At 40.8% G+C, this 23,148-nt stretch overlaps 2 protein-coding genes across 3 annotated transcripts in view; both read left to right on the top strand.

The window, feature by feature from the left end:
* The first annotated feature begins 448 nt into the window (after positions 1-448).
* rpl38 (ribosomal protein L38) lies at positions 449-3,620 on the top strand. Its single transcript, XM_085466737.1, has 5 exons — positions 449-507; positions 700-726; positions 1,348-1,408; positions 2,014-2,136; positions 3,547-3,620. Exons 2-5 carry the CDS (start codon positions 724-726, stop codon positions 3,570-3,572), a joined length of 213 nt encoding a protein of 70 aa, XP_085322863.1. The 5' UTR covers positions 449-507; positions 700-723; the 3' UTR covers positions 3,573-3,620.
* Positions 3,621-4,432: 812 nt separating this feature from the next.
* Positions 4,433-23,148, top strand: part of ttyh2 (tweety family member 2) — a 73,349-nt gene continuing 54,633 nt past the window's right edge. Inside the window, exons 1-2 of one of the 2 annotated variants that reach the window (XM_085466735.1) lie at positions 4,433-4,897; positions 20,932-21,104. In XM_085466735.1, the coding sequence (XP_085322861.1) occupies positions 4,769-4,897; positions 20,932-21,104 (302 nt within the window). In that variant the 5' untranslated portion in view covers positions 4,433-4,768. The remainder of the gene's footprint in view (positions 4,898-20,931; positions 21,105-23,148) is intronic. The other variant, XM_085466736.1, reaches the window with a different exon arrangement.

Raw genomic sequence — 23,148 nt, 5'->3', positions numbered from 1 at the left:
TGGTACATTCAATTCCCTTTCCTGGCTAATAAAACCAACAGTTACTTTGCGACCTTCAGCTTTCTTGACAATAACCCATAGAGCCTCTATGAGTTTTAATTCAGGCGAGTTACTTGGCCAATCAAGCCGAGTAATATCATGGCCAGTATTTAGTAGCAGCTTTGTCATTGTGGGCAGATGCAAAGTCCTGCTGGAAAAAGAAATTGGCAATTGTTTTGTTATTGGGAAATAAAGACATATACATACATTTTTTTTTTGTCATTCACCAGTATATGCTTGGCTGGGTTATATTAAGTTTACTATTCAATATATGGTAATAAAGTCTATAAAACACGATTTGGGGATTTATGCGGCACACAAACGCTTTTAAATTTCGGCAAAACTGGGCTCCTGTATCAATATTCGATTCGCTTTTCGTCTTGGCCCTCGGTAGTTGCCGTAGTGACATATAAATGCGTTTTCAACCGGAAGTCCCGCCCCTTTTTCATCCCCTCTCTGGCCGACTGAGTGAGTTCATGTTGCACCACAAACATAATGACTATTTTAATCATCATCCATCCTCTTTGTCAGCAACATTTCGAACCCAACTTTTGCTAAAATATAATTATTTCATTCCGTTGGTAGAAGATTAGATTGAAATTTTATTTTTAGTACATTGATTATCGTCTGTATAGCTGACTCGATCCTTCTTTTCCGCAGCCTCCAGTCCGCTGACACGGCAGCATGGTAAGGATTGCATCTCATTTTAATCTGTTAGTTGCTTATTTGTGCTTAATAAGGTTGTATGTCATGTATACGTGTATGTTGTTACTTAGAATGTGTTTACAGTTCAGTTAATAGTCGGTAGTTGTTGTAAAAGTAGTTAGCACTGGCTATTAGCATTAGCAAAATGCCGCTCAGGGGCTAAGCTGGGCCACCCGGCTGCAGTTTGTTGAGGAATGACACATGAGTCAATACCTATAAGAAATTGTTTTGTTGTTGTTGTTTTTGTTACTTTAATTAGAAGTGAATGTCTTGAAAGTAGCTTAAGGCACTAAAATCATAGTTGCGTCTTTTCTACAGTACTACAGCTTAGACTTGGTCTGCGTTAGCCACAGGGTGCCTGACAATTAGCAACATCCTACCAAAAGAGTTTTTTGCTAACAGCAAGAAGTCCAAACATCTCAGGCTGATGTGCCCGTGATGCATTTACACTCTTGCGAGAATAATGATGGACCAAGTGCTAGGTTTCGACTTTATAACGGGAACCTCAGTTCCACCGGTCCACTAACACTCGTTAGCGATTCATTATCGGCATGTGAAGTTTGATGCTCTGCCTGACTGATCATTTTTTCTGTTTATTTGTAGCCTCGCAAGATAGAAGAAATCAAAGATTTCCTGCTGACAGCCAGGAGGAAGGATGCTAAGTGTAAGAGGCACACAGGCATCACATTTTGATGTTTAACAACTAGAAATTTAATCTTCTTGCCAAAGAATAGGTAGATATGTGGGTGACAGCTTGCCACAGACAGCTCTATGCTAACATTGTAAATTGAAATGCACCTTTTAAAGTCCAGTGAATGTGTTGAAAAAGAAATTTGAACCTCTAGAAATATTTTTTTTGGGGGGGGGGCATCTATCATGTAGTTACCTCTAAATTAAAGTGCTCTTCAGCGAGATTTTGGTCTTCCCCCAAAGCAAAATCACCATGGCTTTGATAAATAATAAATTGTGGTGAAACGTACTAAAAGTATTTAGTAATTGGCAGGCTTGTGGCAGTTATTCTGTGTTGTCTTAGGCTATTTAATATACAGACCATTCATACTTACATATGTAGTCACCTCCCACAAGCCTATTTTTGAGGCATGAAAAAACACGTGTTCAGAATGCTGTTTTTATTAGCAGATCCAGTAGAGGAAAGTATTAAACTAAAGCTCTCACCTATTAGTGTTTGTTTGACTTGAGAAATAATTATGTTTGAGTTTACTTTTGAAGAGACTCGGCGCTAACACAGCTTTGTCTTTCCTCCTTTAGCCGTAAAGATCAAGAAGAACAAGGACAATGTTAAGTTCAAGGTGCGCTGCAGCAGGTACCTGTACACCCTGGTCATCACAGACAAGGAGAAGGCTGAGAAGCTCAAACAGTCCCTGCCCCCAGGTGAGTAATAAGAGAGGTGGCATGTAAAGTGAACACAGCTTTCTGGAAAATGTGCTCTTGATTTTTATCAAGTAGATTTAAGGGCTTTGAATTAAAATGACTCAGACGAAACTTTTTATCGCACTGATTTAAAGATATGTGCACATATACTACTCTGTACAGTTTTGGGCCACCTTTGGGTTGAAGATTTTTAATGCTGGTGCATCCCTTTAAGTTAACTTACTTATTGAGACATGGTTCAGTGATTGTTAATGGTTTGTTTCTCTTGGCTGCAGTGTTAAAAAATAAACCCTTTTTGAAGAACATTCATAAAAATACAGTTAAGTTTTTTGATATTCTGGGACTTTAGTGCTTTTATTGGCCCACAGTAGTTGTCTGCTTTATCATATTTGCAAGGAAACGTATAAAACGTAGTTAATTTCATAAACAAATGTCTGGAATCTTTAGCGTTTAAAAAGTCTGTGTGCACATGTATTAATGATATCTGGTTCTCGTGGAAAATGACCTGGACTTTTCAGTGTGTAAAGCACAGCTGCAGATTCTCTGTTTACAATGTGTAGAACAGAAGGTCCTGATACTTAAGTGCCCCGAATTGCGAGGGTTAATAGTGCAATACTGGGGAAAAAAAAAAAGTCTCATAATAAAAAGAACCAAAGAAATTGATTGCTACAGCAGAGCTTTCCCAGTTTATGTTGTGTTCCTTTGCTCTGATATCTGGTTGGTTTTCAAATGTTTTCATATTTGATTGCAGCCTGTCTAGACATTGCAGTTAGTGGATAAAAGTCTGTGTATGGTGGAATTGCACCATAGTGTAAGCTAAGAAGTTTGCCTCATAATGGCAGAGGAGCCATTTTTAGACAAATTAATTCATTTTAAAATTAATAATATCATCAATTTTCTGCTGCATATCAGGGTTTAGATTAGTTTTTTTTTTTTTGAAGAATTATTTCTTTAAAAATTGTGATACTTTAAATTATAATGAGCTATCATTTTATCCTCTGATTTTCTGTAACACGTCATGCTGTAGCTGGTAGGACTGAAACTGGCATTGAATCGCAAGCTCTTTGTATTAAAAAAAAAAACCCCAACAACCCTGAATTAAATTCTAATCGCCACAGAGACATTCATGCTCTTCAAAGAGCAGATCCACATTAACTGGTTCTTTGCAGTTTGCTGTCACTCGTGTTGATGGCAGTCTGCCGTCTTCTTAATACTGCCGGTATGATAATTGTTAATAACTTGCCCTGTAAAGGTCAGATGTGATACCTGGTGCAAGTGGAGAAATTTTGATGAAAATATAAATACTCCTTACTACTTTAATCATGTGATGCCTCAAATGTATTTTCCCAGTTGTGTTTTAGAAAGTGTGTATCTGAATATTTCTAATCTTTTGTCTTTCTTTCTCTACAGGTCTGGCTGTGAAGGAGCTGAAGTAAATCCGTGATGTACAGATAATTGTAATAAAAAACTGGGGGGAAAAATCACTTTGGCTTCTGTGATTTGTTGTGTTGTTATACCATAATCCACAAGTGTGACATGGACATTGGAGCATTTGATCTGAAATGAGCGGCAATGACTTTATAGCACAATTTGGGGCGAAATAATAAAATGCATCCTTTGTAGATGTTGATTGTTTTCTTCAGCTTCATCTTTGTAGAGGTTTTCACTGACTGCTTGGTTACAATGTCTGCATCAACATATAGCCACACTACATCTATATACAAGATTTTTACCCAGAAAATGTAAACTTGTAAATTTTAATGGCTATAAAATTAATTTTGGAAACATTTAAAGTGATAAAGTCATATAACCAGCACAGTTAGCTATTTGACAGCTGGGCTGAATCTGGCTCAATTCCACTTAGTTTAATTACATCAAAGTTTCATAAATAAATATAAGTAACCTGCTCATGAATACAGCAAATATTATTTTAGCATCTAAATTTGCTGCATCTGTAGCTGAAGTACACCAGAAAATACAAGTATACAAAATGTTAATATAAGCCACTTTAAAAATGACCCACCAGCTGTTCTCACGGGCTGCATGTTGTGTAATTGGCTTAATTGAACACTAGGTGGCACCGCTGTTGCTTATTTACCAGAGAATAAAGGGGCCGTTAATAATTAAAAAAAAATCGATGTAGCTGATGTTACAATAAACTGACTTTGTGTATTTAATTAATTAGTTGTACTTATGATGTATGCTGCCAGACTAATGTTCCGAAACCATTTACGAAAGCGAATGTGCACGCCCCCTCACCCCCTGGTGTCCTGCGCCTACTATAAGTGCGCGTTCACGCTGCTGACTGTGTTGTCTGCTGTTTGTGTGGAGCAGCTGTCGGTCGGATAGTATCTGTGGGTCCACAGGAACGGAAACATGGACGCAGAGTGATTATTGGTCTTTCTCGGGAAAAATCTTAACCGGAGCTCACTTTGCAAACACACTTTTACCTTTGCAGGACTTTCCCCACCTCTCATGTGTGGTCGAGCGTGTTTCCACAACCGAGCATGCTTTTATCGTTGCCTTTGTTTAATGTGCGACTTGATTAAAATATCCGGCAGCGGAAAAAACTGCCTGCTTTACTACTGAGAGGCTAATTTAGGCTGAAGCCTAACTTTTTCTCCGGGCAGTGATGTCTTCGGATCGTGTGGATTACATTGCGCCGTGGTGGACTTACTGGCTTCACAATTTTCCTCATATCAATCTGAGGTTTCAGCCCATTGATAAGACCTTCCAGCCTGAAGATGAGAACTACCAGCAGGTCAGTGGAGAGGGATATGGGACATATGGCTCTTTACCAGAAGCCTAGTTATAGACGCTTAAAAACTGGGGCATAATATGTCTGTAGGTTTCTTCAGTGACACTTAATAAAGAGTTTATAATACTATTTTAACACATTGTCCCAAAACCAACCCACAGTATGATCATTTTTTCTGATATTGCTGTTGTTTCACTAGAATCAGTTGTGGGCTGTTTGCTATCACTATTCCCTCTGCTACCCTGAAGAGTCACACTGCATTGTATTATTGATGACAAAAGTGGGCCATAATGTCCCTGCACGTAACCACTGAAATCACACTGAAGCATCTTTACTTTGCCATTGACATGAGAACCAACTCAAAATGCTGTTTATGTATTGTAATTGCAGTCATCGTTCTGAAAGCAGCGATTGCTCTTCAGCAAACACACTAACAAAGCATCATCATCATCATTACTTCAGAAAACCTTAGAAAGAGAAAACGCAGCACAGGACATCTCCCAAACACTGCTTGGGTCGACTGTTGCAGCTTTTAAAATGAGCTAATCTTTTATCTGTGTGTGCTGGAGAGACAGAGAGAGGAAGCACCCTTGTGGGATAATGCTGGCATAGATCACCCGTGGGAGTCAAAGTGATTCCCATCCAACTCCAGAGGTGGTGACAGGACCATTTCACACAGCACTGAAGAGGGTTGGGATCAACTTTTGGATGACTAATGACCTGCTTGTGAACACATGTCATGTTCCATGAATGTTTCATTATTCAAGGTTACAGTTCTGCCTCTGTCAGTGCAAGTAGTCATCCTGAGAAGTGATGGCATTTAAGTTCATCGCTGCAGCATCCTAGCACACTGGTCTCCAGAGTGAGTTCAGGTGTCTGAGACAGTCAGAGCCTTATAATGATTTTCAAGCGTTTAATTTCAGCAGTGAAATAAGGCAAGTGGGAGTCATTATCACATAGTCAGCATTAGTGAATCGCAAATGGGCGCATTCTTTCATAAGCCAATACTAGTCACGCCAGATTTAATGTGGCTATGATTCATATTTCCTTCTTATTTCTGTGTTAACACATAATCACAAGTTTCCTGGAATTTAAAGGAGGATTTTAGTCATAGCACCTCTTCAGTTGGGGGTGATCAAAAACAGAGATAGAAAGGGGGGGGGGGGGGGGGGGGGAGCCTTACTTATTCTAACTAAGTGGGGACAATAAGAGCAAGGCTATTTTTCCACCTTGTGATGTTTTTGGTGGGTGTTTCATTCACTTGATGACATTCCCATCCCTCAGACCCAAGGGGGACCCCCTCTGTACTATAACTATAACGCTGATATTGTCAACAGTTACCTATCAGCACAGATAGGAAGCAACTTATGCCTCTCCTTTTCTGTTGGAAAAGTATCAATAGAAGAATCAAGCCTAAAAAAAACTCTTCATGATGTGTTGAGTCCCTGTGCTTAAGCCTTTCAGGACTTTAACAATAGAAAAGGAGAGACCCCAGGAAATACTGGACAACATATTCACTGATACCATTGCATTCATTTTGGTTTTGATGCATTCTGTCTTTGCAAGATATAGAATCTATTTTTTCACTCATGTTGAGGAAGACTCCAAATGAGGCAAAGAGAGGCAGATTGCCTTTTTTCCTCATGCTGCCCTGTGCTGCCCTCGATTGCATTGTGGAAATACAGCCGGAGCCACGGGGTGCAGGAAGAGAAGGTGGTGAGTCTCAGCAGGTGAAAAGCAATTCCTATTGAGAATACTGTCAGCCACAGGCAGTCAGTCAGTCTGGGGTAGGAAATCCCCACCACTGCATCCACCAACCTTACTTGTTCTTTGCGAATCTTCTTTCTCCCACCACACTCTATCTGACTAAACCATGCTCCTGCTTTCTATTGTCGAGGCTTTAATGGTCTCAACATGTAAAACAATGTACTGTAAAGCACCACAGCAAATGATGCAATTTCAGGCATATGCCAGGCTACTTAGGGCATTATATTCCTTTTCCTTTATGAGCTGTTGAGCTTAATTCACACCACCACCCCCTGTTTTGCCTGAATTAGAAGCCATGCTCATGTGCTGTGCATGTAATCAATTAATGAGTTACTGAGAATAACACTGATAACATGGATCTTGGGTGTCCTGAATAGTCGCCAAGCTGTGAATTATGCTTATAGTATTTAGGAAGAGTGTTAAGGTTGCTAGTGAAGTATAATGTATTAACGTGGTCAGCACTGCGACACAGTAAAAACTGTGAATTAACTTATACTGTCCTGTTTTATAAAACTACAGTACACTGTGATATCTGGGGTGATTTAGTGCGTTGCAGTTGATACTTTTACAGCATTTAATAGTTTAATGGGATAAAAATTACACTTTAATTGAGTTATGTGGTGGTGAGTTGATTCTTTTGTTAACGAGTTGCTGAGTTGACATTTTCTGTTGTAGATGGGGTAGCATTGAGCAGCTGAGCCATGCTTCTTAAAGCAGACCACATGCTTTGTCAGAGGATTTGTAATTGGTTAGTTGTACCGTGGGCAATCCTGGTGAAGTCCCGCCCTGGCTTCGGGCCAGGGAATGTGAAGGGATGTGAGGCGATGCTATATTTCATTGTTCTTTATCTGTGTGTGTGTGTGTGTGTGTGTGTGTGTGTGTGTATGTGTGTGTGTGTGTGTGTGGTAGGAATCTACTACTGCTGTTGTCAGTAAAGGAATGTCTGTAAGCTGAATCATCTGCCTGGAGTGCCTCTAATTTCTGTCTTCTGACCTTAATCAAGCTATTCTTTTTTATTTTACTGAGATATTTTGGAAAATCTCATCTAGTGCTGCAGAGTTGAGGGTTGAGTAGGCTTGAAAACTATGCAGAGGATCCGTTGAGTGACTGCTTTAAAGGCAAAAGTGTTTAAACCTTGCTCCCAGGGCCTACTTTCAGACCTGCACTCAATTGGTCAATTACTGCATGGAGTGGGCGTGATTGTTGAACTGTTTTTTTTTTCTTCTCGTCAGTCCAGCTAGCATTCATTTTAAGCATGCTGACCTCGTGAGCAACTGACATCCATCACTTATGTTTGTTTTGGGCACGCACAGGCTTGAGAGACAAACTGCTGATCTGCTCAGCAATTTGCTCAGTCTTTCTCAGCCAGTGTCTGATGTAGAAAATGGATTTCTCTGCTCTTCCTGTCCCAAGGCCTGTGGGATATAAAGAGGGCAAAAAACTGGAAAGGCTTACCCAAAAGTAGGACAGAGTTGGAGGCCTAATTTTTTTTGTTCCTGTATTTTTGAATGTATGTGTGTGTGTTGAGCCAGACGTTATGTGTAGGTCAGAAGGTCCTAGTCTATCTGACTTCTCCTTTCTTTTCTTCATTTCCTGCTTTGTGAATCAAACATAAACATATTTATGCCAAATAAATTACTGGTACAGATCACATGGATCACTGGATCACATGCTCCAGTCAAATCAAATCACAAATCAAATCAAATCACTTTTTATTGTCACATCACATGTGCAGGCACACTGGCACAGCACATGCGAGTGAAATTCTTGTGTGCGAGCCCCACAAGCAACAGAGATGTGCAAACACAACAACACAAACGAGCAAAATACAAGAATGGCCAACCTGAAACTAATAAATATATGTACAATATATAATAGTGTATGCATTTCTGGATGTGTATACTAAATATTTTCCTACGTGTGTGTGTGTGTGTGTGTGTGTGTGTGTGTGTGTGTGTATACACATTTTTACAAATTAAATAGTAAAAAAATAAAATAAAATAATAATAATAATAATAATAATAATAATAATAATAAAATATATAAAATATACAGAGTTGAATATGTGCAAAACAAGTGGCATTTATATACAGTGTGGAGTGCATAATGTTGATCCCACCAATGTACTCTCCTCCCTTTTAAGCAGCCAGAGTCACTAAAACCCATATAGTGTGATGATAGAATGTAATACTAAATACTAAAATCAGAGTTTTCAGAGCAATAGTCATTTGTGCTTCTGTTTACTTGAAGTTTTTAATATATATGTTTAGGTAGTCCTACATTTGCACTGGCACTTACTGTACTGTGCAAAAATCTTGAGCCAAGGTGGAAGCCATTCTGTTGTGGGTGTATTTTTAATGTTCTGCTGACAATGTGGGAGTGTAATTGTGCATTACTGGCTAGTGCAGCCAACTGGGAGACAGAACTCTCTTATTATGCAAATTAAAATAAAACAACAAACAAATAAAATGTAGGCAGATTGGTTACTGTACAGTTTACAGCTCTGCGCAAAAGTCTTGAGCCATCCGTAATTTCTTTATATTTTGCGAGTAGAATGGGGAATAGGTGCAGTGATTTGTTGAAACATATGCCAATGTGTGGAAATACAGAATATAAGACAAAAATCGAGTTTGTACAATTCTATGACAGTGGATATTTCGTAGGATCACATTTATTCTTCAGCACAATCTGACAATCTTACAAGCTTTAATTAGTCTTCATAGTTCTCAAGGATTTGTTAAAGATGTTTAAAGCTCTTCTTGGGTTTTTGGCCGCCTCTTGTTTGGTTCTCTGTCAAGATGATCCCACACTGCTTCGATAATGTTGAAGTCTGGGCTCTGAGGAGGCCAATCCATGACTGATAGAGTTGTAATGTGTGATTTTCTGCCCAGATATGCTTTTACTGCTCTGGCAGTGTGTTTGTAATGGTGAAGAATGAAGCTGTTAGCATTCAGATACTTTCCAGATGCTGTTGCATGGTGGATCAAAATGTGATCAGGATTGTAGTACTCGCATTCCATGACTTTCAGGTGCTGTTCATCTTCAGCTAATTCAGCTCATTGTTGGTGTTGTTGGTGCAAATATACTTTTCATGCCAGTCCAACTATTATCTTTGACATTTGTTGGTTGGTTGCTAAGTTGCCTGTTATATTTAGACACAGCATTGGTTCTTCCCCGGAGTTAGGTGTGTTTTTATGCTTAAGTGATTCATAGATCTGAGTTAAGATCAGTGTTAGCACACAAATAAACAACAATAATAATAATAATTCCTCTGAAGATGGTCAGGTACAAGGAGTGGTCTGAAAATCTGTGAAAAACCAGCCAACATCCAAAGAAAAACTTTGAAAGACCTTCACAAAACCTGGAGAGCTATTGCTCAAGATGACTTTAAAACATTACAAGACATTTAGACTCCTTGGAAGAAAAATATAAAGAAATGAGGGGTGGTTCAAGGTGTTGGCGAAGTACTGTACATCAAAAGAAAAGCAGGCTGATTACCAAAGTAATTAACTCAGGCATTACTTGAACCAATTTTGAGTTGGTCATGAGACTCTGGGAAGACACAGGCAGCATGTTCGTGTTTTTTTTGTGAAAATTAAATATTTTCCTGTTATCAGCTGTTCAGTAACAGTAATTACTGGGAAGAATGTGGATTTATGCTCGTGTACGCTCAGTCAAGCACAGAAATGTGTTGAAAAATGTATGCAGCCGCTGCAGGAAATCTGCCATGTTCTTTACTGTTGACAGTTAGCTACTAGTCTCATGTGGTGTTCTGCCTGTTACGGTACAAAGAGTTCAGGGAAGCTTTTGTATTTTAGGGTAGATGTTTGTCTTCTTTGCTCTTGTTCTAAACATTTACACAATTAAGGATGGTTAAAAAAAAAACTTTTGTCTGTTTCCTGCACAGGAAAATAGACTTTTTTTCTCTTTTTGTCTGAGACAAATTGACACATCCTGTAATAACCACCTCAGACAGTCTCCTGTTGAAGGCTTTTATCATATTGCTCAGAGTGATATGGGATAAAGACCTGGGCACATACACAGCGTTCATTTATGGTCACAAACAAGAACTTTTAATACATCCCATCTCTCTGCGTCACAGATCGCGTCTGAAAAATGAGTTCCACCGTGATGCTTGGTTTTTCAGACTTTCCAGGTGTTTTTTGTCACCTTTGCTATTTCTGTAGTCATTCATCAGCATTCCCTCCACCTCACCATCTTTATTCATTGACATAAAACCTCCCAGTTTAAATAAATGCACTGTGTGTCAGAGTCACTAATCATAAAGACCGGAAAACTTATGTGCAGTCTTTGTGGATAAAATATGTATTTTTTATGATTTTCTCCAAGTCGTATACTTCAGTTTGAAAGCGCTGCAGCTCCATTTCCCATTAAAGTACAGCCATTACATTCTCATTAATACTGCTAGATTTATGACTATTTCTAATTTATGGTTAAAAAATGATTTGATTGCATTTTTGAGCCCTCTTCACACGATGTTGTTTCAAGCAGCTACTTTCCTGATTTGCAGCTAAACGCTTATATGGCACTGTTGTGTTAACTGCGTTTAGTGCGTGTGATCGAAAATGAAAAATTATGCGTTTCAAGAGCTGAAAATCCATTATCTGTTCAGCTATCGCAGTCACTCTGATTGCACTGGAAATTTACCAACTCCTTTTGCCGCCTCCTCAAGAAAATCAATCTTAAATCTGTCGTTCTTAATTCCCATGCTCCTTGTCTTATCTCAGCCTCTCCCCGTTTGCCTGAATGATTGTGTAACCTTATTGTTAAAGCAGTGATTCACCTCAGTTCAGTCTCTCTGGTAGGTTGTCTTTTTTTGCTACACAGCCATCTATGTATGTATTGCTCGTTAGTGACATGCATAGACAAAGAGAAAAGAACTTACACTGTCCCCTCTGGGTTTCCAGAAGGTCATTAACCCCAATCTGTCTCCATGCTGCTTGAAGCTAGTGATTAGTATCACCTGATTGACTATATGGTATGGCTTAGGTCTGCACTAATAAGGCAATATTCAAGCCCTCATGCTGATCTAACCACGATTAAACAGGATATGACAGCAGCGGATGACCAACCGTGCTGCTGTAAACTTGGTTTTCTTTGTATTTCCTTAGTGTTATAATTTTAGTTAGTGATATACAACACAGGAAACCTTCAGCAGGTCGCATGAAAGGCCGTACAGCTTTGGCCATACACCAAAGCTGTATGAATTGGGAGACGTGGATTCACTTAGCCACATTCCTCTCATGTCTCTCATGTAAGCTGCTGGGGGGGTTGGGTTTCCTTTGTTGTGACGGTGTGGAATCAAAATCATGACCCCTGACTTCCCCGAGGAAACAGGTTGGCTTTGGGTTCAGAGAGGAAACAAACATAACGCACTTTGCTTCACTCCAGAGATGTCCCGGTCAGGATGGCCGTGTTTATTAAAGAAGCATTTACTAAAAAAATATTCACAACGCTTTCTTTTTAAAGATAAAACAGAAAGGGTGAAATTAAACGGATTGGAAGAAACTTTAGACACCATCAGTTTATGGTAGTAAGACAACACAATGTAGATATACATCAATACAGCTTTTTTTTTTAATAATAGGCTTCTGTGGGGTACTTTATTGCAATATAGTAGACCTACCATTGATATTAGTTTCACAATAACAATGGTGCAAAATACCACCCATGTAGCGACAGCTTATAATCAAGTTATCAAGAGCAGTGGAGCGGATAAAAACTTTTTTTTTTCTTCCATCTCCAGTATTTGCTTCAAAGTTGCTTCTTGCTTCCTCTCACTGCAGGCATTAGGAAACTGGTTGAATGTAGAACTGCAGTTGGTCTTTGGATGCTTTTTTAATTGCTTGTGTTAGCCATACTGGTATTAATACTTCCCTAACATAGTGTAATAGATTTGAAACAATGGTTTAACAACAGAACCCCCCCCCCCCTGCTTCTCATCCATATCTCATGGGTCACCTTGCTGGGACTTAATAGCATCCCAGCTGTGAACATGGGCAGGCTCAGCTGAATGCACTGAGCTGGAAAGGGCCCTCGTCCCCAGGCATCCAAGTACGTATCGGAGTGGAACAGGCAGAAGCAAGGAGGAAGATAGTGAGTTGGACCATTCATTGATCTTTGGGTGGGGGACTTTGCTTCTTTGCCATATCAGCTTGCATTTCTTAAGGCGCTTGGCTGCCTCAGTTCAATCTGGTATGGTGGTCTTGAGTCATAGAAAAAGTGCTGTGCTATGTCATGCAGAATGGTTAATGTAATAAAGAAAGAAATGATGGGGGAAAATTTGCCATGGGGCTCTCATTTTAAAAACTAAAGTTTACTAATTGTGAGGAGTACTAAAAGTACGTTTGTTAAGTATTAAGTTCAATTAAAAAAAACTTGATGACATGAATCTAAAGATGTGGGATTTAAGCTTTTTACAAAGTTGCTGTTGTGTTGTTTTGTAGGAGAGAAGGATCCAGTCCCTGTGGAGTTTTGGGGTGTAGAAGGGAAAGGTAGTGAAACATTAAAAGAATAAGTGAAAGAGAAAGCTCTTTTCTGGTGACATTCACCAGCAGCTACTGTTTCCCACCAAGCTTTGAATTTCAAAGTGGAGTTTTTTCTTTTTAAATGTCTTCTTTTTTCACTAACTGACCTGACACCTATTTAACCCCTATCACGCTGAAGTAATGTCACTGCCCATTCAGGCCACTGTCGAATTCGGTGTATTGCAAAGTGCACAACGCCTGGAGGCCTTCCCAACCTACGCACAGCTGTCTGCCACCTGCTGTGGAGCTCCAATGCTTGCAGAAGACAGTTCACATCGCTTAGCGTTGCATTTAGAGCTCCTCTAAGTTTGTGGAATTCCTCTGTTAAATGACTCAGGGCTGCTTAGCAGATGCACTTTAACAGATGGAGGTGCTTTCCATTTCTATGTATTAATTATGTGTATTAAAAATTGATTTTTAATGGAAGCTCAGTAAAAGGCACATATAACACTTAGGGAGTTGTGAGTTTACATCTGTGTTGACATAGCACGACCTCTATGTGCTCTGTTTCTTGTCTGTCTTTGTTATGCTCCAGCAAAGCGGCAGAGAGTGCTCATCAAGGACACTGAATATTTGGAAAGATGTTCTCTAGTAAATCAGAGTCTTTCCAGTGAAATTAAGTTGAACTGACTGTGAAGCTGTAAAAGCAAACTTCCACATCCCTGCATTAAACCTCCCACGGTCCCTCTCTTGGATTGAGACCGAAGCACCGTGAACATGCTCCGGAGCGGCATAGACTCCACTCAGTATTGATTTTTGCATCCTTCGAGTCGTAAGTGCATTCAGAGGGTTATTTTCAGTATTTCATATTATCTGATGTTAGAAAGCAATAACATCATTCTGCCTTGGCCAGCTGTCTTTAAGTCTGTTTGTTATATTTCTCACATAGATAGGTCATTACAGCATCACTGTCCGTTTATCTCACCGTCCCATCTGTGCTGGCTTTCATCATACCTTTGATGGTGCTCGGGGGAGAATAAATGACTCAGCCAGTGCCCTTTGGGTCATTTCTACCCCCGGGTTATTACTGCTTCATTATGCTTCTCCCTTTGTCCTCCATTTGAACAAGAACGTGTGTCTGAGCCTTTGTTTATTATTTATTCTCTGTTATGGGCCATTTTGTTGATTGTAATTGTAGTGTGGTTAAATTGCAAACCATTCTTTTTAAAGTTGTTCTCAATATTCTGTTCGGCCATGTTCTAGTTTTTTTTAGTGGGTTTTTATAAAAGAATAATGATGAACTCTGCATTTTTTAGAGTCTGATTAACGAATGAATTACTGCTTACAAATTCAGTATATAGATGTTCAAAGACAGATCTAATAGGCTTTACTTGCCGTCTAATTTGCATTGGATATGCTACAGGCAGTTTAAAGTTCATACAGGGGCCACCTCAGAATTTCTGAGTAACAAATAGTTCAAAAGTTCAATTAAAAACAATCTGCCCATTTTAACTGTGTGTTAAGTGTATTACCCTGCAGTTTGGGGCAGGGGGCTTCGTTCTTTGGGGCAGATTCTTTTTTGGCATTCAACAGTGATATCTTGTACTGGATTTTGGCAAAATCACATTATTATGCAACATTCCTGCCTCAAGGCAAGGCCATCTACAATGGGATTGTAATGGGAGAGAAACTGGGCCGAGCAGTGAGTAACAGAGTGTGTTTGAGGTAGCCGTGAGGATGAGGTATCTCTGTCGGCTGTCTCCCATGTTATGAATTCACGCACATGGAAACACACACTTTGTCAGGCAGCCACTCTTTGCCTGCACCACCTCTCTTTGTCTCTATTTTGCTCTTTTTCTCATCTGCACCCTCACTGTTTTCATTACCACAACAATTCCTCCGTCATTCTGTCATCCTCTTTTTATGCAACCCCCCCCCCCCCCCAACCCCCTCACCCACCCCCTCACCCATGCTATGCAGCTCTCCGGGACTGCCTTTACGCTCAGCTAGATCTTCCTTTCTTTCCTGTGCCGTTGCCTCCAGCCTCGTGCTCACCCCACCCCCGTGTCTATAGGGACAATTGGGAGGAAACAAAAGAGAGCGGACAGCACGGCCTCTTGAGTTTACAGTGAGCAAGTAAGGAGAAGGGTGTTAACATATTGAGTCTGCTTTTATGGCGAACTACTCAAACCTAATTTAGGTAGCAGTTAAGTGGTCGGAGCTGCCAATTTGAATGAATGTGTGCACACTCTGGTCAGTAAAAGATAAATGGTGTTTTTAAACTTAATGGAAGGTTGGAGTACTTGGGGATGATGGTTCCGGGATGGGGTTTGCGGCGTGGTTATGTGTGTCTTTGTGCGTCCTGCTCCTGAATGGATGCTACATAATTTAGAAGCTATTATTTTTGCACCCTACTGAGAAGAAAGAACAGTAGAGGAAATGACAGACAGTGTTGTCTCAGCTATAACTGCTTTAAAAGCAATACATTTATGAGTTCTGTTTTAAGTCCTATATATTCTTTGACTTTGTTGTCAACAAAAACATAATCGCTTGTGCTCCTCTCATTCTGTCACTTTCTCTGCTTCTTCTGCATTGCCTGCCTGCATAGGAATCACAAGACAGAGGCATGGCAATTTAACCAAGCCTGTCACATGCTGCTTAATTCAAATAGGCTGATAATTCACCCGTTCACTCGTCTTCCTTCCCTGCTGCAAGGGCAACAACTAACATGCATGTTACCATGGCGATAAGAGGGGCCCGGTGGCCTAGTGTTTGTTCGTTCAGCGGGAGTTTCCCCCTTTTCTCTCCTCTGTTGAAAAATCCAAAGCTGTCTCCCACCCATCCCCCTCTGTTCATATTTTCCACCTGCGCCCCCACATCTCCATCTCATTTACTGTGTTCACCTCAATTACACCCAGTTTATGCCAGCTCTCATCATTCAAAAACTCCACCCTGCTTTAAGATGTCGCTCTCGCTCCAGCTCTCTTTGTCTCACCTTGGTGAGCGCTCCCATCCATCTGTCTGAGCACTGCGAAATTGCAAAGTGCTAAATTTTCATTTAAAGAACTTCTTTATATGTAGCATTTTCTTCTATTGCCTTTTATTTTTGGTCAAAGTGTGAAAGCATTGTGGCAAAGCCTAAAATAGGAAGACTCACCTTACTCTCTTGGTTCCCTTTAATGCCATGTGCACTATATTTTATGTGAAGGACTCACTCATTTGCAGTGAAAATGCAAAGTATTTAACATTTATGCTAGCTCCCGGGTGTCTTGTCTCAGTGCTGCTCTTCTGCTCGAGCCAACGTTAACCGACTCACTGGCTCCCACACCATCACAAACTTGATGTATCATAGGAAAAAAAGTTTTTTTTCCATAAATATAAATAATTTTTGCTAGTGAGAACTTTTTTTTCAAGGAGGCTAGCAGATGTTAGCTAGCAAACAGCTGGCAGCCACGTCTGCTAGCTAGAATTTTTCTGACAGGTAAGCAGGTAACACTCAGTAACATTTACTGCTAGAAAGTAAATGCACTTTTTACAGTACTAATCATGAGAGGGGTTGTGAGCCAGCTTGCTGTAAGCCATGCAACCATTTTCCTCTTCTTTCATCTGGTTCCCTTAGGGTTCACTACAGTAGATCATTTGCTTCAGTCTGAACCTATCTCTTGCCTCCTCCTCATTTACACCAAACCCTCCTTCACTACACCCATGAATCCATTTTGTGGTCTCTTTCCATCCTGCCTGGCAGATATATATTCAAAATTTTTTTTTGTCCTGTATATCCACTATTCCCAAACTGCTCACCCTGTCCCTCTGGTATACTAATTTATAATCCTGTCCCTCTGGATCACTCCCACTGAAAATATTAACATATTTAATTCTGCCACCTCCAGCTCGACCTCCTGTCTTCAAATAACATATAATTGCAGGTCTCTCTACCATCTTGTAAACCTTCCTTTTCACTCCTGCTGCTATGCTTGTTACAATCACCCCTGACACTCATCCTGACCCACTGCCTGCACCCTTTTCTTACCTGTCTTGTGCACTGTCCATTGCTTCAAATGATTTACCCAGGGTATTTAAATTTGTCCACCTTCACTGCCTCTGCTCTTTGCATCTTCACTGTTACCCATATTTCCGTCTTAATGTCATGTATTCTACAAGCCATGCAACTACAGACAGTGTAAAAATCGACATAGCTATAATGATGTCACCCACAGGTTTCTGAAGTCCCATTTTGAAGCCTGATGAGTGTTTCTGCTGTCACAATCTTGGTTTCAAAAAACAGATGTGACAAGGAAGGGCTGGTCTGACTTTGGTATTAGCTAAAAACTTGAGTTCAATTCAATTTTATTTATATAGCGCCAAAACACAACAACAGTCGCCTCAAGGCGCTTTATATTGTAAGATAGACCCTACAATAATACATACAGAGAAAAAACCCAACAATCATATGACCCTCTATGAGCAAGCACTTTGGTGACAGTGGGAAGGAAAAACTCCCTTTTAACAGGAAGAAACCTCCGGCAGAACCAGGCTCAGGGAGGGACGGCCATCTGCTGCGTCCGGTTGGGGTGAGAGAAGGAAGACGGGATAAAAGACATGCTGTGGAAGACAGACAGAGATTACAAGTATGATTCAGTGCAGAGAGGTCTATTAACACATGTTGAGTGAAAAAGGTGACTGAAAAGGAAATCCAGCCCCAACTATATGCTTTAGGAAAAAACAAAAACAAAACAACTTGTAATTGGCTGTGTGCAGTAAAACCATTTTGAAATGTGATATAACCATTTTTTGGTCAACATTGCCCAAATTTAGAGACTGAGCCCATAAATTTAGTAGGGATGTTTTTACAGAGGTTCAGATAGAAAGCCATTTTCCCATAGACGTTCAACGTTCAAGGTTCTTTATTTGTCACATGCATAGTTATACAAGTATAACACACAGTAAAATGTAACCTGACACGCTAAAATGGGGGGGGGGGGGGGGGGGGGGGGTTAGTAGAGGAAGAACATTAGGTGTATGTGCAGTAGTAGCAGCAAGCAGGTGAATTCTGTACATTACGTGAATTAAATAAGAATAGACAATCTGACTATTTTACAGAATAGACAATATAAACATATTTAAAATTAAAGGAATTTGAAATGTACATTGTGCCTGGGTTTAGAGTGTCTGGAAGAGAGTCCTGTCTCAGTCAATTATAGATGATGTGAGAGGGCGGGTGTGTGTGTTTAGGGCCCGGATGGCTTGGGGATAGAAGCTCCTCTTGAGTCTCTCTGTCCTTGCCCGGATGATGCGGAACCTTCTACCGGATTGCAGAAGTTGGAACAGTTTGTTGCCAGGATGGGACGGGTCCTTCAGTATCTGCGCTCCTCTAGTCCGGCATCTCCTGGTGTAGGTGTCCTGAAGCGGGGGGAGAGCAATCCTGCAGCAGCGTTCTGCTGTACGGATCACTCTCTGCAGAGCTTTTTGGTCCTTAACACAGCTGTTCCCAAACCACGATGTCATGTTCTGTGTAAGGATGCTCTCCACAGCGGATGTATAGAAAATCCTGCGGATCTTTGGAGAGACCCTGAACTTCCTCAGTTGTCGTAGGTGATACAGGCACTGCCTAGCCTTTTTGGTCTGGACCTGAATGTGGGCAGACCATGTCAGGTCTGAGGAGATGTGGACACCAAGATACTTGAAGGACTGCACCCTCTCCACTGGAGCTCCATTGATGATAATGGGCTTGTAGTCTCTGTGCTGACTCCTTCTGAAGTCCACCACCAGCTCCTTGGTCTTGCCAACGTTCAGCTGGAGGTGGTTGTCCTGGCACCATGATGCCAGATTCTTCACTTCGTCGATGTAGGCCGTCTCATCTATAAGTGACTGCGCCAATCTGTTAGTGCCCAAAGCAGTTGCTAGCAGGTTATTGCTTCAGCACGATATACCTATTTGTGGCCAATTTCAACTTGCAAGTTGCAGCAACTGCCAGCAAACATTCAAGAAGGGTCATTAACTGGACTCTATGCCTATGTAACTGAATCTTTGGCCATTAATTTCACAGCTGCTGCCATCAAACTCCAGCAACCACTCTCTGATCAGTTGGGGAATATGTATTTTTCCCTTGCAGCCGGTGGTTTCTAAATGTTTGCCAACTGGTTTCTAGGCCTGTGTAACTCGGGCCTTATTCACGTGATGTGACAGCAAAACCTGAACAGAAGTTCATGGAAAACGAGCTGTTTGCTGTCTTCTTCGGTGACCTCTGTAAACATGATTTATCATGACTTCCTGTGCTGAGTTCCTTTGAGGTCTAACATGAAGTTTGTTTTGTGAATTATGGTCACTGTTAGAGCTGGGAAGGAGGATTCTCCAGGATATGGGCACTGGCTAAGGATTTGGGAGTTACAAGTCATTAGCCAATGAGCATCCAGTCTCCTCGGCCTCACATCAGATTTCAAAACGCCAAGATGTTGAGTGTGAAAATGCTCTGCTCAAGGCTTCATTAATGGGACACAGTTTGGAGTTTTTTGGTTTTTTTTATAGAGATGAATAATGAAAAAAAATGTAAAGCACCTCAACAGGACCAGTAGAAACAAATAGTGTTTTTTTAGTGGGAAGAGAGTAAAAGTTATAAAAGATTTGTTGTGCAAAAAGAGCAAACATATAAATGCTTTTATCCAAACATACCTTGCAGTTATGAAGACTTCCAAATAAAGTGTTGCTAGTTTTCTGATTTCAGAGAATTTTTAGATTTGCGGTTCAACTGGCTGTTTATAGCAGTAAACGATATATTCCCGCAAACTCTTCCGTCGCTGAATTTTAATCCCACCACTTCACTTGCAGGACACATGACATCACAGGCGAGAGAACAGATGGCTCAGCACTGAAAAGATTTCAGGAAAACTAAAAAGGAAGAGTAAAGGGGGCGGAAAGGAGGGGACCAAGCTCGAATAAACCCATCTGCTCACAGATGGATGCAGATTTCATTTGGGCCTGTTATGACAGTCTTGTTGCTATTTTTGTCACCGCTCTCCATCTTTCGCAGAAGGTGGGATGGGGGCAAAAAGGAGGGGTTGAGAGGGAGAGGAGTGTACCCAGAGATGTATGAGGAGGTGTCTTGTCTGCTTTCCAGTTGGATTCGGGATCCCAGAATGCAGCTGGCCTTGTTACCATGGCTGATGCAGGCATATTTATTATTGTTTATGTGTGTTATTACCACACAAATCACAATAAGGGCTGACAGCAAAGCTGGAAACTGGTTATTTGTATGGGAAGTTAGCACAATTTAGAAGCCAGTTAAACCCAGCGAGCTGTACTGATATAAGGGTTGCTCTGTATACAGAATATTTCTTCGTTATTTAAATTTTACTGATACTTAAAAAGCAATAGTTTAATTACAGTGGGCACTTAAAGCAGTTCAAGTTACTTTTTCCACTACTTCACAACTTAAGTGTTAACGTCTTCCTCACTAGTAATTATCCAGTAATATTAATTAATAAGTCAGTGTGCCAACATTTTGCATTTGATGCTTGAGAAACATTTTAAATCACAAGAACTTTTAGAGGAAAAAAATGTGGTGAAACATGTGAAAATGTAATTATACTCAATGTCACTTGTATGCAGTTTAATATACAGACTGTAAATTACTTTGCATTTTAGTACTTTGTAGTAAAATGGTATAGACCTCTGGTTTTTCTTACTGCCGTGTGGATGTTACAGCACGGTGCTTATAAAATAATAAGTTTCCTTGCAATGACACAAGGCGTTTGATTTATTTCTTCCTGTTCTCACCCTCTGCAGTCACTCATATTCCTGGGCTGTGTGGCGGCGGCGGGGCTTGGCCTCAACCTTCTGTGTCTGGCCATCTACCTGAGCTGCTTGTGCTGCTGCCGTAAAGAGGAGGAGGAGGAAAGCAAGAAACCTAATTCCTGCTGCGTCACCTGGTCGGCAGTCGCCGCCGGCCTCATCACATGGTGAGAGAATCACGACTCAGACAGCGTGTTATGCATAACCGTGATTACAGTTCGCACACGCTCTCCACTGCTGTCTGCAGTTCTGTGTTTTCCCATTTTCTTTATTTGTTGTTCTGTATTCCTCATACAGAGCTGTAAGTGCTGTGATGTTTTCACTGCACATTCTCTATTCCCACACTAACTTATTAGTCTGTAGCACGTAGACTCTCTGTGTATTTGTCCACTCTGTTTGTCTTTTTGTCTTCCCATTTGTATTCTCCGTGTGTTCGGAGCCTCTCCTTTTGGTCTTCGTAAACACTGTAGGTTCATGCGTCTCTACCATTTGTTCATTTCTAGTGATTTCTAGTTTTGAAAATGTTCCACAGGATTTGAATTTGTTTTGTTGAAAATGGCTCTTTAGGAAACTATGGTCACTATATTTTGAGACACAATAAAAATTCATCCAACGCTGAGTTCACTCTGGTATTAACAAAATATCCCACTGGCATTTGTGGCTCTCAAGCACTATACCAGTGGTTGATGGAAGCTATCCTGATGTGGGCGTATTGTCAATGTTCTGCTGACAATGTGGAAGTGCAATTGTGCATTGCTGGCTAGGGCAGCCAGCTGGGAGACAGAGCTTTTCTATTATGCAAATTATAATTAAAAAGCAAAAAAACCCCAACCAAAAATCAAAATGTAGGTGGATCGGTTACTGTACAATAAGCAGAACAATGAGCTGCACATCTTTCATTTATATTTTGGTAGGAAAATAGGGGATAGGTGCATTGATTCACTGAAATGTATGCAAACATGGAAATAAAGTCTATAATAGTTTGTATGGCTGCCTTCGGGGCGATTGGGGCGATCGTGGCTCAAGAGTTGGTAGTTCGCCTTGTAATTGGAAGGTTGCCGGTTCGAGCCCCGGCTTGGACAGTCTCGGTCGTTGTGTCCTTGGGCAAGACACTTCACCCGTTGCCTACTGGTGGTGGTCAGAGGGCCCGGTGGCGTCAGTGTCCGGCAGCCTCGCCTCTGTCAGTGCGCCCCAGGGTGGCTGTGGCTACAATGTAGCTTGCCATCACCAGTGTGTGAATGTGTGGATGACTGGGTGTGTAAAGCGCTTTGGGGTCCTTAGGGACTAGTAAAGCGCTATATAAATACAGGCCATTTACCATTTATTCTTCAGCACAGCCTGAACTCTGTTAGGGAAGCTTTCTTTAAGCAGTCTTCAGGAATAGTTCTCCAGGCTTCAGACCTTTCAAAGATCTTCTTTGAATGCAGCCTGTCTTTTGTTATATTCTCTCTCAAGATGATGCTTCAGTAATGTTGACATCCACGTTCTGCTGAGGCCAATCTATGACTGATAGTATTCAACTCTAGGATTTTCTGTCCAAGTAGTGTGTTTGGGATCATTGTCATGTGGAAAAAATGACGTTGAGACTTTCCAGATCGTATTGCATGGTGGATCAAAATCTGACCGTACTTTTCTGTTTTCTTAATTTAATCAATTTTGACAAAATCCTCAACACCACTGTCTCAAATGCAACTCCAAACTATGAGAGAGCTTCCACCATCCTTTACAGATTGCTGCACACAGTCAGTGTTGTACATCTGTCCTGGCCATACTGGTGATTTTGGATTCATCTTTCCCTAAGACTTTTTGCAACTGATTTTCAGTGCAATTCTTTTGGCATACCACAGCCCTTTCTCCCCGTTTCCCGTAAGGATGGCTTCTTGGCAGCCATTCTTCCACTGAGACCATTACTGATCCTCTAGCAAACAAGTAGTTGGATCAACTGTAGGCCTACATGCATCTGTCACTTCCTCTGTCAGGTCTTTGGTGGATATTTTCCCATTTCCTGAGGTCAGAAAGGTCATCTTAGAGTTTCACATACAGATCCTCTGCTGTGGATAATTTTTTTTAGAGCTGCTAATTCTTATTTGTGTTTTTCACTTGCCCAATTTCCATACTGAGAAATGCCAAGTTTTAGGCTTTAAAAACAAACAAAAAAACAGGTACAAGCAGTGGAATTAAAATGAACGCAAAAGCAGCCAATGCCCAAAG

The sequence above is a fragment of the Copadichromis virginalis genome, linkage group LG8, assembly GCF_057382275.1.
Source record: "Copadichromis virginalis isolate Kocher_CV1m ecotype Utaka linkage group LG8, C_Virginalis_male_GT1.1, whole genome shotgun sequence".
NCBI lineage: Eukaryota > Metazoa > Chordata > Actinopteri > Cichliformes > Cichlidae > Copadichromis > Copadichromis virginalis.
This window is presented reverse-complemented; position numbering and strand designations above follow the sequence as displayed.

What these genes read in the sequence shown, in the direction of transcription:
- rpl38 (XM_085466737.1), top strand. An exon ending in CAGGAGGAAGGATGCTAAGT is followed by an intron (nt 1,409 to 2,013) that starts GTAAGAGGCACA and finishes TTCCTCCTTTAG; the next exon opens with CCGTAAAGATCAAGAAGAAC. An exon ending in CAAACAGTCCCTGCCCCCAG is followed by an intron (nt 2,137 to 3,546) that starts GTGAGTAATAAG and finishes CTTTCTCTACAG; the next exon opens with GTCTGGCTGTGAAGGAGCTG.